The 13,553-nt window shown below is 42.4% G+C and overlaps 1 protein-coding gene across 1 annotated transcript; it reads right to left on the bottom strand.

The window, feature by feature from the left end:
- Nucleotides 1-855: 855 nt before the first annotated feature.
- On the bottom strand, nucleotides 856-6,695 carry nkpd1 (NTPase, KAP family P-loop domain containing 1). The gene is made up of 5 exons (XM_031558904.2): nucleotides 6,550-6,695; nucleotides 6,022-6,104; nucleotides 5,496-5,624; nucleotides 2,952-4,786; nucleotides 856-1,304 (listed from the first exon to the last, which is right to left on the bottom strand). The coding sequence occupies exons 2-5, from the start codon at nucleotides 6,032-6,034 to the stop codon at nucleotides 1,032-1,034; spliced, it is 2,250 nt and encodes a 749-aa protein (XP_031414764.1). The 5' UTR covers nucleotides 6,035-6,104; nucleotides 6,550-6,695; the 3' UTR covers nucleotides 856-1,031.
- Nucleotides 6,696-13,553: the final 6,858 nt, after the last annotated feature.

The raw sequence follows: 13,553 nt of genomic DNA, 5'->3' as shown, positions 1-13,553 counted from the left end.
ATGAAATATTGCTTATGTAAGTGCTATTGTGAAATGAAAAAGTAGTCAAAAAGTCCTTCATGGAGCCATTTCATATCACCTCTTTTATATCAGATTTTAACAGACATGTCCTTCACACTTCTTGTGGTTATTGGTACTGTACAACATATATAATACTATATAACTGTATGAAACTCACCCTAAATGATAAATATTAATGTAAGAGCCTGAAAATAATCTGTTGTAACCCATGGTGTTATATTAATTGCTCAAAGCCAGGTATTCATCATTATTTTACCTTTACAAGGTCAAGTTGTCCGGGCCAGAGTCAGGAAACAAACCCGGGCCGCTGGATTGCTGGTTCAGTGAGGAACTTAATGAGCTGAACAGGACCCACGTGCAAGATCTGCGCAGAAAACGATGTCTTTATTTCTCTTACAACAAAAGGATAATCCAAAAACACAGGAGAAATCCAAAAGGTAAAAAGGCAAAGGTCAGAAGACATCAAAAACTAAGAATAAACTACGCTTGAAAGAGATGCTAGATGTTTTCCAAATAACTAACAGACAAAGGGGCTGATTTCAGCGTGTTAGAAAAGGCTGGGACTAGCGGTACAATAATTGAAGGGACTAATCACATTACCAGTACTTGAAAACCAAAAACTCAGCAATGAGCACAAAAAACAACAAGGTATGAATCATGTTAATTGGTCATGTGACCAATCAATTAGCAGGTGACACTGAAAACTGAGGGAAAGCAAAAGCATGAAGTAAGCAAAGAAGCACATGCACACACACAACAGGATAAGTCTTTTTGGCGGCCTCTAGAGGTCAGGTGGTCCCAAATCATGACACAAGTCTGCTCAAAAAGCATCAATGTTTTTTTATTAGTTTATTCGTTTCGTTTTGTTTTCTTTATTCCTCTGCACCTGGTGTAATCAACATTGCCTGTCTTATATGGAGTGGGAAGACTGAATTTATAAACTTTCAGGTACACTTTCACTCTCAAGCACAATTGCCAGTTGACCTCATCCCTCATCATGTCAGACCCATTTAAACATTGCTTGTTTTACATGCTGCAGCATGGAGTGGACTGGATGGACAAAGAGTCATGGTAGGCTGCGTCAGAGCTGGCCTGCTTTCATCATGACCTCCAGCGCTGGAGTCATCAGTGAGGAAGGTGATCTTGAAGGTGGTCCACTCCCCAAGGGTCATCTGGAGCACCTCTTTTAGGTCCACAGGGTCATTAAACAGAAGCGCCCTCCCATTCAGGTGGTTTGACTTCACGGCTTCTGCATACTTATCAGGGAGACCTACCCGGGACATCTTGGAGAAAGTATGTCACTTTACTCATTTGTATTCTTTTACAAAATTCACATGGACAATGAGTACATCTACTTGTAGCTGATTTCTTACTAACACATTTGCTTTTGTTCTTTGTTGGTGTGTATTCTTAACACATATTTCAATGACACATTTGCACTGCTGAAGAATATGTACAGTATATATATATATACAGTGGGGAAAATAAGTATTTGAACCCCTGCCGATTTCGCAAGTTTGGCCACTTGCAAAGAAATGTGTGATCTATAATTGTAATGGTAGGTGTATTTTAACAGTGAGAAATAGAATATCAACAAACAAATCCAGAAAACTGCATTTTATAACATTTATGACTTTATTTGTATTTCATGCAGAAAATAAGTATTTGAACCCCCAAGCAAACAGCAAGAATTCTGGCTCCCAATGACCAGTTATGGGCCCAAGAAGCACACAGATTAGTCCTCATTAGGCCTAACAAGGTACACCTGATCGCAACTGGTGACGTGTATAAAAGAAACCTGTCCAAAGAATCATACTTCACACCTTCAACCTCACCACCATGGGCAAGACCAAAGAGTTGACCAAGGACGTCAGAGATAAGATTGTAGACCTGCACAAGGCTGGAATGGGTTACAAAACCATCGGCAAGCAGCTTGGTGAGAAGCAGACAACTATTGGTGCGATTATTCGTAAATGGAAGCAACACCAAACAACTGTCAATCGCTCTAGGTCTGGGGCTCCATGCAAGATATCACCTCGTGCGGTATCGGTGATCATCCGAAAGGTGCAGAATAACCCCAGAACTACTCAGGGGGAGCTTGTGAATGATCTCAAGGCAGCTGGGACCACAGTCACCAAGAAAACCATTGGCAACACACTACACCGTAATGGTTTGAAGTACTGCAGCACTCGCAAGGTCCCCCTGCTCAAGGAAGCACATGTACAGGGCCGTCTGAAGTTTGCCAATGAACACTTGAATGATTCTAAGGAGGATTGGGAGACAGGATGTGGTCAGATGAGACCAAAATTAAGCTCTTTGGCATCAACTTGACTTGCCGCGTTTGGAGGGGGAAGAATGCTGAATATGACCCCAAGAACACCATCCCCACCGTCAAGCATGGAGGTGGAAACATTATGCTTTGGGGCTGTTTCACTGCCAAGGGTACAGGACGACTCCACTGCATCAAGGGGACTATGGATGGGGCCATGTAACGTGGAATATTGGGCTTGAACCTCATTCCCTCATTCCCTCCCATTGAAAACGCAACCTTAAGGATTTGGTGAGGATCTGCAAAGAGGAGTGGACCAAAATCCCTCCTGAGATGTGTGTAAACCTGGTGACCAACTACAAGAAAAGTCTGACGTCTGTGCTTGCCAACAACCAAGTACTAAGTCATGTTTTGCTAGGTGTTCAAATACTTATTTTCTGCATCAAATGCAAATTAAGTCATAAATGTTATAAAATGCAGTTTTCTGGATTTTTTTGTTGATATTCTGTTTCTCACTGTTAAAATACACCTACTATTACAATTATAGGTCCCACATTTCTTTGCAAGTGGCCAAACTTGCAAAATCGGCAGGGATTCAAATACTTATTTTCCCCACTGTATATGAATAGTTCTTCTAACTTGTCTACAAAGTGATCCTTACCTCCTTGCAGATGTCCTCTGGACTCATGTTGATCACCTGTCGTTTGGGTAGAGCATTAAAAGTGTTCTTCCATGTGGGGTCCTTCAGTCTGGTGCTCCCTCTGAGCCTGGCCAGTTCCCTTTTGATGGAATGATCCAGATTGACGGTGCTTTGCTCAAACCTCTCTGCCTCACTCACTGTAAATATGAAATCCACCTTCAGGAACTTCTCAAAAAGCTCTGGGTCACCATCTCTTTCTAGAAGATTATCCACCTCTTCTTTCATGAGGTGTAGCTCCAGCCTATGCTGGCGGAAGACCTGCCAGAGTGTCACGGAGCTGTCCATGTGGACAGAACCCATGCCCGCTTCCTGGTCGATTTCAGTTCTCTGCTGAGCATCTTCAATGCACTGAAGAATCCAGCTCAGGCGACAGGGCCAGCGATCAGCCAAGACCACCCAGGCTGCAACCCTCTTTGAAGGGGGAAGCTGAAAGTGAGCAAGCTCCTCCATGATGACAACGGTTACCCGGATGGAGTTTATGACCCTCCTCATGGACATGGTATCACCCGAGATGTATTCATGCAGGGGGCTTATATTGGGTTGGAGTACACTCTTAAAAGCATCCTGAATCACCCACTCCATCTCCTCCTCCTTCAGCCCTTGAGCTTGGTGGGGTTGAGCAGTTAATGGTACAGAGGTTTCCTCTAGGAGTCCTTTGCCATTAAATAAGGAATCATCTTCAAGAGACATAGAACTCTTTGGGCTCTCCAAAAGCATGGGCTTCTCCTCATCCTTCTGAGGAAAAACCTCAGGGATCTCTGATTGTCCGCAGACAATGTTGCTGAACACCTCACGCTTTGATTTGTCACAGAGCGGAGGCACTGTAAAAGGAAGAGTGATGATGCGATCCAGGAAGCTAAAAGCTTGGTCTTTTTGGCCGTAACAACTCTCAGCATTGTTCACCTGTTCGGCAAGAACTTCAGGATCCACAGCCAGCAGAGAGATAAAGGGGCTCTCCTCATCAGACAGCAGGATGTTCACGGCGTCCAGGACGCCCACAATTTTCCGCGGCGTGCAGCGATCGAGGTTGGTGATTTCCAGAACAACTCGAATCTTCCTCCTCTCGAAGATCTCCATAAAGTGGATGAAGCTAGACAGCAGCCTCATTTCCTTCCGCACTTCGTTCATGAAGCCTAGCTGCTCGCTCATTTTCTGGTTGTCCATGCTCCTTCGGATGTTGAGGTCTTGGTTAAAAACAAGGTTTTTCCCCAACATGAAGGTGAATCGAACCGCCCCAGCCGCTGGGACCCCTAGAGTTGCGATGGCAAACCCCTCTAACACACCAAATCCAGCACTCTCTTCACCTTCTGTACTCTCAGCTTCTTCCACCTCAGACTTTGGAAAGCCAAACATAATAAGGAGAGCCAAGATGATCACCGCGCCAGTGACAACTAGGGCCAGAAGAAGCCACAGCGGGAAGCAGCAGAACTTCTTGGACCTCCAGTTTGCTGTGCTGTCCTCAATTGCCTTCTTATGCTCGACTACCTCCTCATCGTGCTGCGCCATGCGATAGAGGCCGAGTTGGAGTTTGCCAAATTTCTCCTGAAGCACCACGCACAGGCGCATCACCAGACCTGCCCACAGCAGATCACTGCCAGCAAAGTGCCAAGCGCTGAACCTCACAAACACAAAGCGGACATTCTTCTGATCTTGGTTGTACTCCGTCCACACGGGTCGATAGAAGAGGAGCCGGAAGATGAGAGCCAGGGTGCTGCAGAGAGAAGTCTGGACAGGGCGAGGCTTTGATCTGCCCTGTGACTTCTTCTCTCTTCTCTCAGCCTCTCGCTCCATTTCAACTGAGAGTGAGAGAATGTGGGGAGAGTGAGAGAAAGAGACAGGGGAGGGATGGAAGTCTTTTTTACAGTGATTTGTACTATGTAAGGTGAGTCCTGGATTCTTTGACCCTCTGATCAATTACAGAGAAATGTCAGAAGATTAATTTTGCTCTGATGAGGTTTTATGACATAACATGGTTGAAATGGATGACACTCATAATGGTTCAAAGCCCACTTTTAGTACATAACATAACATGTTCTGAAACATTAATATTAAGGGTGTTTGATTGTCACTTAAATACTTACGTAGAACCCTAAAATGCCTGTTATTTCTTTGAGTTCAACTCCTGTTTCTTGCTCAGACCTAAACATAGTTCTTAAGTATTTAAGTTAATTTGCATCTGGCAGAGTCACTTATTGAGTCAGGAATTCCTCATAATAGGCATCTAAAGGCTATGTTAATGTAAGCCACCATGGAATTGATGTGTACTTTACACATCTTAGATCATTCTACGTTACTGTTGCAGCTTGCAACAAGTACCATTAGTAGTTATTTTTTGGCAAACTAATGGTACGCTGTAGGCTATAATAGTTCCCCCGAAGAGTCACCATAATTCTCGGCTGGACTAAACTGTTCGTTTATGCACTAAAATCAGACATTCAAAGTTAAAAAAGATACTTCGAGAGTTGAATGTGGCCATCTTTTACACCCCTCCCCCAAGACACATACTCTCTATGTTTCTAAGAACCATGTTGATGCGACTGTTGCATGATGAGTACAAGCCCACCGTCAGGGGAGAGGCAACCTTAGTGAGCGTCTTGGACAACGCTTTGGCATAAATCCTGTCCGAAGGCAGGTCTGTTTGGGGCAGAGAAACAAAGAAAACAATTAATACCACGCAGACGAAAAAAAACAACAATATTCTTTGATTGAGAATGATTCAGAATGGCAAGAAACATTGTTGAAACATTTATCTTTCCTGCTCAGCTCAAGGATGTCCTGATCTAATGACTGCTACAACACATTTGACAGTTGCTCATTTGAATGTGAAGATGTTGAGATAATTGGCTCCAGCCTCACAGCAGACTGAGAGGCCACACAGAGGGCCATAGAATGGGCATTTTACATCTGGTTTTCCTCTTAACAATTCATCATAGCTGCAATTATCGTTGTTTTGAGTTTTCCCCCCTGAACCGAGTTCTCCATTTTGTCCTCTCTTGCCCTCTCTGTCTGTTTTTAGTGAAAGTGCTGTTACCTTTTGTTGTCATGTTGAATAGGAATGTGGTCAGTCTTCACTAAAGGAAATTTCTTTTTAAATCTTCAGGCTTCCCAGGGCTTCTGCAAATGTGAAAATCTATGAGTGGCGCTGCTGCACAGGATCCTTGTTGTTTCAGCATTGTTTTGCTGTAATTAGTTGTGCTTTTACAAAGCAGGTCTGGAGAAAGCAACCTCTCATATTTACACCATTAGTCAAAGAAAGGACATGGCAGGTACAGTATAAGGGCATGAAGCAATATTGCATTTTATCCAATTAACTGAAACCACTTTCCTGGAAAAAAAGGAACTGATATACAACCAATAATTTTACACCAATGCAATGAAGTACTGGTCATCACACCAGGCTTGTTAAATATTTAACATAACAGTGATGACCTACATGAAGAACAATGACGTCCATTTGCTAGATATCCAGTGGATTTACCTGCCATATTCCATCAAGTCTGATTCTAAAATGACTGCTAATTTTTCTCATCTCATGAAAACTACGAAGACAAAGACTCACCTTCTCGACTCACTGCTCCATTCCTTTTGATTGTGTGACATGTACGCACAGAAATCTGCTCTAAAATCGGTCTTCCTTTTCTGATTTCAAACGCCACACCCGTCTCATGCAGTGAAATGGAGGAATGAAAGGCAAATGCGACCTGGTCATAATGGGAAGGAAGAATGACTCATGTCGTGGACTTCAAACTGTAGACAACCATAAACTGTCACTACATAGATGTCTGCAAAGAAACCCGCACAGACTATTGGTTACAAGTTATTCCTCATTGCGGGCCATAAACAGTAATAGATAAGCAACTGGTAAAGCTGGAGGCAAAACACACACACAGCCATTATTCAAACTGAGGTAGAACAATCAGCACACTGTGTTTTGTGTGAACTCACAATCTCTAGGAAAGTGCTCTAATGACAGGTGGTAAATGATGGCAATAATATTGACACTTTTCTCCTGCCAAAACTGTTTCTGACGCAGTGTGTCCTTGACAAACACCTCCGTTGTGTTGGTGTTTTGTTCTTTGTGTTTCTTCTCTAATGATCTCCTAAGTGGTAGAGTAATGTTGTTTATTGAACTGTGTTTTATTTTTTACTAATATACCGCAGCACTACTTGAGTCGGTCATATCTCTTGGTCACATATCAAACTACTCTATAAAACAACTATACAACAAACTACAACTATAAAACAAGTTCCATCTATTTAAGCATGTAGGACATGACTGTCACACACTCAGGGGGACAGAAAAGCATGTGAAACACATGGCATATGAGGGCAAGAGGACATTTTGTTTAGAAATCTATGGCTTTCAAATTCTTGACATGGATGATTCCATGATGCTGGGTCATGACATCTATAAGCCATGACCCCTTAGTATGAGATTTTCATCACAGCCATGTGAGCCAGGGTTTGGGCGACATACATAGCAGTATTTTTTACAGTATTTTTGATTGTTGTCAGGGTTTCCACATTGTCGCAGAAGTGAGTTACGTGGCAGTCTTCACATACAGTCTTTTTGCTTACATTTATAGTCATGCCTACTCTGAGGGGTACCCTGTGCCAAAGCAGACACATGGATGAAATTGTGTTTAAAGCATTTAGCTGAACATTGACATTCTGATGCTTTCCTTTCAATAATGTAACATTTATTTAAAACGTGAGTAATGTAACAAATGTAACCCAAGCCTCTCACTTCAATCAATTAGAAAGTTCTGTAACTGTAAGTAATCATGGAATGTAATATATAAAGTTCATAATTATTTTCACCGCTAATAGCTCTCATTTGTCAGGGATATTGTTTTTTCCAAGATGCACTTAGTTGGCACCTGCAGTAAAATGACTGAAGCACGACCGATATTGGGTAAGATATCGTATCATTGCAAGTCCCCGTTTACATGAACTCCCCTCTCTTTCATGGTACACACTCACAGACATAATAACAGAAACACTTCTGCAAAATTCTGCAGCTTTTTCAATGATTATTTTCAGTTGAAGTCACAAGTGATGTGACAGATCATTACGCTCTTTTACATTCTGTCCTATATAGTTGGCTGCAAAGGAACGCTCCTTCCTCTGAGAAGGGAAATGTGTGACATTGCCATTTTGTTCTGGCAAGTGATAAACATGCTCTCCTTCCCAACACTCATTTCGATGGAGCACAGGAGTGTTCTAACCAATTAAAAATGTGCACTTTGGATGCCACAGAAAGTATAGAGAAGCTCCTTTATTCCCTATTTCTTTCCCTCGTGTCATTCTCTCCATCTGTTTCTCTCTTTCTCTCCCTCTCTCTCTCTCTCTCTCTCTCTCTCTCTCTCTCTCTCTCCAGTCATCTGACCAAAGCTCAGTATCTAAGATCAAATTTAAAAAGGTTAAAAATGGTTGAATGCAGCCCTACGGGGAGAGAGAGTGAATAGCGGTAAGTGTAGTTATGGAGGTTAATTGAAATAAAGAGTACGATCGCTCAGTTTGCTTTGCCTTCTAATAGCCACCCCTGGAGAGAAAGAGAGAGAGAGAGAGAGAGAGAGAGAGAGACAGAAAGAGACATAATTTAGACAGCAAACCTGTCTTTCCTTCCCCTAATAATGAATGTTCTTGTACATACATCATAATTCAAAGTATGGTTATTTTGGACCAAGGTCTGAGATGACAGGGAGAATAAAGTTATATAATGGTTATAATTATGTTCTCTACATCCAGGTGAAATCAAGTGCAATAATTGGCCGAGAGCCAGTCACCAAGTGTCTCCCTCAGGATTAATTAGACTTTTAAGGGACAATTTATTCTGCATGCTCAGGACTTTCCGCAGCACTGCAGACATTTCAATGAGATTATCGCTGTGTGCTTAAGCTCTTCTTTTGATAAAGACCCTGCACTGTGAGCAGTTGTGTTGTGCTGCGACTGCCAGGTTTTGACGTACAAGCTGGAAAGTTTACAGAATTACAGAATACATTTTTAAAGCAGTGGTGAATTAAAAAGAGGTTGACTTAAAAGGTGACGGTTATAAAAACAGAAACAGTTACATCCAGAAAGATTTTTCTTACATTTAATACTCTTAATCTTTTTTGCCATATATCTTCTTTTGATCATCTGACAAAAAATATCACAAATCACTTGCTAATCACAAATTCATGCATCAAATCATTCTCACAACAGGCCATCCATCATTCAGGCTAGCTTGATTACCCCCCCCCCCCTAGCAATCTTAACTGTTTTACTTGTGGAAGGTTTAAGGAAAATGCAGATCCTTTTCAGATTGATGCTGCTTTATTGCATGCAGGTTAATATCTTATGGCTCTCATTTCCATTGCCTACATTAGGGTACTTTAGCATTTATTAGGAGTTTATGAATATGAACTATTGTTGAAATGCACTGAGACATGTTTTATTAGTTTGCTATGAGAATACTGAGGAGATATCATAATTCATTATTACAGCCATTCAAGCCTGGATGCACATGGGAGATAATTTTTATATTTCCTCTATACCAAGCTGAATCAATGTTTGTTTTCTAATATGTGTAGAATTCATGTGATGGCTTGTTCTTGAGAAAGATACTGGAAGGGAGAAACAACTGGTCTTGAAGCAACAACTGAAGATACAAATGTATGTCTCAGAGCAAATGCTGTTCTGGTCTTTTCAAAAAGACAGCTACAACCAGTCAAGACCTGTGCCTCTCATGTAGTGCTTAAAAGTCATCAATATGTGAAGACCTTTTCAAGCTTTCATGACTGCTGTGCTGAGGCTCGCTGTAGAGAGACCTTGGTCATGAAACTGGGCTTGTGTATTATATTGCCCCCTGCCTGACGTAGGAGGCTCTTGCTACAACAGGCTGGTGCTGCCATCTTTTGGTGAGACACACAATGCTATGAAATGCACCTGATGCAGAAAGCCATTTGTTCCTTCAGTAAAAATGGCAAAAATAAGCTGATCCATTTTAATGATCCATTAAAATGCCTTTTCCTTGTTCTGATTAGGTAGAGCAATCAGTCTGACATGTCTGGTTAAGCTTTTAAAAGCTTTACAAAATGTTGCTAATCCATTGGACAGAATAGCATTTTCTTTAGCTGAATTTTCATGCACAGTGTTATGCTAATTAAAAAACGGACACTTTCCTATTCAAGAGAGATCTGAACAGCTGTGTCACATTACACCCTATGTGAATTGGGAACCCATCCCCTTCCAGTGAACTCATTTCTTATTTGACTTAGTTTTATGCAATAACATAGTATTGGTGGTTTTCATAAATTTTACATCGCTTGATTTCGTGCATTGTTCCTGCCCTTATCTCTGTCATGCCAAAATGGCTGGAGCTGGGCCTATTAGCATTCAGACGGTTATTGCTAGTAGAGGCCTACCGGTCCCAGTTGTATGCATACACCTTCACACCGATCACATAAGGATCAAATTCCCCTCAAGTAGACCTATTGTCCAGGCTCCTTCTTACCATGAAAGAGTGGCACATTTACATCCAATACACTGGCATCAGAGACCTCTGCACATGAATTAAAACGCTTCAAGGTGACATGTCGTTTCCCCTGTTATACCTGAGTCCTCCTGACACTCATTGGTTTACACCTCACCGTATTTTCCCCCAAACCATCCCTCCACCTCTGGATAACCTTTTGTTTCATTTTCTAAGTGTGTTTATTCTGTAAATGCCCTTCAATAGTAACGGAATTCAGCTATGCTATGCTGTGTGATAGAGAATTCTGAGATCATATTATTGTGGAGACATCCTTGTGCGATCTGCTAAACTTTGCCATTGTGGAATAAATGGCGGATTCATTGAGTCTTTGCCTACTCCATTAAATATCCAGCTGGTATGAGTTGAATTAAGAAATACAGCTTAGGCATTTCATCAGGGATTTGCCATAAAAATGACAAACTCTTTCAGGAGGAATAAAGCGATTTGGATGAACCGGCATATAAAATGCATCTTTCCAGATCAAGAGAGAAGAACTTACACTGTATGTCTCTAGCCTGTAGGCCTATTGTGTGGACAAGCACAGTCCCCCCCAGGACTCGCAACCTCAGGCATTGGAGGTGGGCACGCTAGCAAGACGGCTAAAACCCATGGGTGCTAGCATCTGTCGGAAGCACATCTGTTAAGGTGTTGGGGAGTGAGGTTTACTCACTGCACAGCACTGTACCTGCAGTCTACTGTTACACACACACACACACACACACACACACACACACACACACACACACACACACACACTCATACACTAGTACGTCTCTTAAGGTGTTGGGGAGTGAGGTTTACTCACTGCACAACACTGTACCTGCAGTCTACTGTTACACACACACACACACACACACTCACACACTAGCACATCTCTTAAGGTGTTGGGGAGTGAGGTTTACTCACTGCACAGCACTGTACCTGCAGCCTACTGCTACTCTCACACACACATACACACACACACACACACACACACACACACTAGCACGTCTCTTAAGGTGTTGGGGAGTGAGGTTTACTCACTGTACCATTTACACACATTTTAAATGTAAAACTTGACATATTTTTATGTTTTTTATAACTAAATACTACATGTATCCAATCTTAATTCTATTCTCATGCCATGTCCTGCCTCAATCCATAAAAGGATGTGAGCATCCTATGGTTGAGTAGCTTTCAAGCTGGGTTCAGTACCTTTTTACACTGAGCCCCTGTGCGCTTGTGTGGTCAGCAGTGGCTACTGGCTGTGGTTATTGGCTTACAGTGAGCGGAGACCAGGGATGAAGTTTGGTAGAGAGCTGGGTTTCTTATTCCTGTTCCTGGACCCCCTTGCCTTGAGAATCTTCATCACCTGATTGAAATTAATTGAATTAGACTGTTCTTGATTAGCTAAATCAGCTGTGTTCAGCTAATTAGGAGTACCACAGACAGGTTCAGTGAGGTGTGTAGAGGGAAAGATGAAAAACATGCACAGCAGGGGGGCCCAAGAGCAGAATTGACAACTGCTGGTAAGGAGAGATTAATCATGCAGTACTCTGGCACCTAGGACCTCCTGTGGGTGTAGGGTGCATTCATCTGGAGAGACCTGGTGTTAGGGGCTGCTACTGAACCTTTGCGTCAGGATGGGAATTGGGGATCCTCTCCCATGCCATAGATCAGTCGTTCTCAAAGTGTGGTCCGCGGAGTACCCCGTAGTGGTCCGCGACGGCCACAAGTAAATTATTGCGACATTTCTAACATACAACTCAGAACGATGAGAACACAGTCAGTAGAAGCCTATCTATTAAAGAGTAGCCTAATCTATTAAGAAGGTCATGGATCGGTGGCTTAAGACAGGGACAATGAAAAGAAAATGAAATGAGAATGCCTCTGACACAGACAAGGAGAAGGGTCACTCCCGCCGCGGAGCTGCATTCAAACAGCACTTTTTTCTCCCGCTGCGGAGACAGCAAGATGATAACTTTATTCTGTGTTGTGTGACGTTGGCTAATGACAACTCATAATTATGAAATGTTGACTACTAGGATGGCTATATTAATGCCAGTCGGCTAGCCTACGGTTGGTAGTGAATTACTGTGGTCGCGTGGTCGGTATGCGCATCGTTGTGTTTATTGGTGTTTAGTGATACATTGGCGTGTCTGAGTGTGTGATGGGAGTATGAGGCTGTGAGCGAACTATAGTTTGTAACTTAACCAAGTCACGCATGGAGCAGGGTTTGAGATGCTTTGCCTAGCGCATTGTCATATCTATAACTAGCCTACCGATAAAAAAGGAGTGCCCACCCGCGAAAATCACGTGCCGCTAACAATTGTCTGGTGCCAGGTCTGGGTAGGAAGCCTGTTGTTCCGGGGATATACTATTTAGTTAGATGGTCCGCGAGTTTTTTTTTATTGGCTAAGTGGTCCTTGGCCTGAAAAAGTTTGAGAAACACTGCCATAGATAAAGAGGACTGAGTCACTGACAACTAGCAGTGTAAATACCCTGCTGCTCATAAACATACAGTATAAACATAGATGCTTCATTGGGCTCTGCTTCGTAGGCCTGTGTCTATGGTGCCGCCACATTGGTCAGGGTTGTGAAATCCTCGATTTTCCTTAATTTTCCTTAATCCTTAATATTCTACTAACGTTCTACTTCTTGTGAATGATGCTCAATTTTATCATTATATCTTAAAAGCCAGGTTGTGATTAATATCCATCAAGAGACACCACCAAATTCCCCATCAGGTAGCATACAGCATGATTTTTAAATGAATGCTGTGAGATTTTGGTGAAATTTCGGGTGAAACTCCATATTTAATGTGAAGGGCTGAAGTGGAAATATTGCTACCTCACAATGTGACTGCCACTCTGTAAGAGAGTTTACTATTATTGTCACTGTGACCGATCAGATATGTTATCTTTCAAATGTGCTGTGTGCATGAGAAGTGACCGCTAGATATACAGTTTTAAGGGTCTAAGGGCCTCATGAGTCTGGTTAGAGCCTCTTGCCATGGAAGGAATCAGATACACACAAGCAACATCTTTTCTGAGGCCTTGTTTTGC

The sequence above is a fragment of the Clupea harengus genome, chromosome 21 (assembly GCF_900700415.2).
Source record: "Clupea harengus chromosome 21, Ch_v2.0.2, whole genome shotgun sequence".
NCBI classification, from domain to species: Eukaryota; Metazoa; Chordata; class Actinopteri; order Clupeiformes; family Clupeidae; genus Clupea; species Clupea harengus.
The sequence above is the reverse complement of the archived record's forward strand: the minus strand, read 5'-3'. Positions and strand labels throughout refer to the sequence as shown.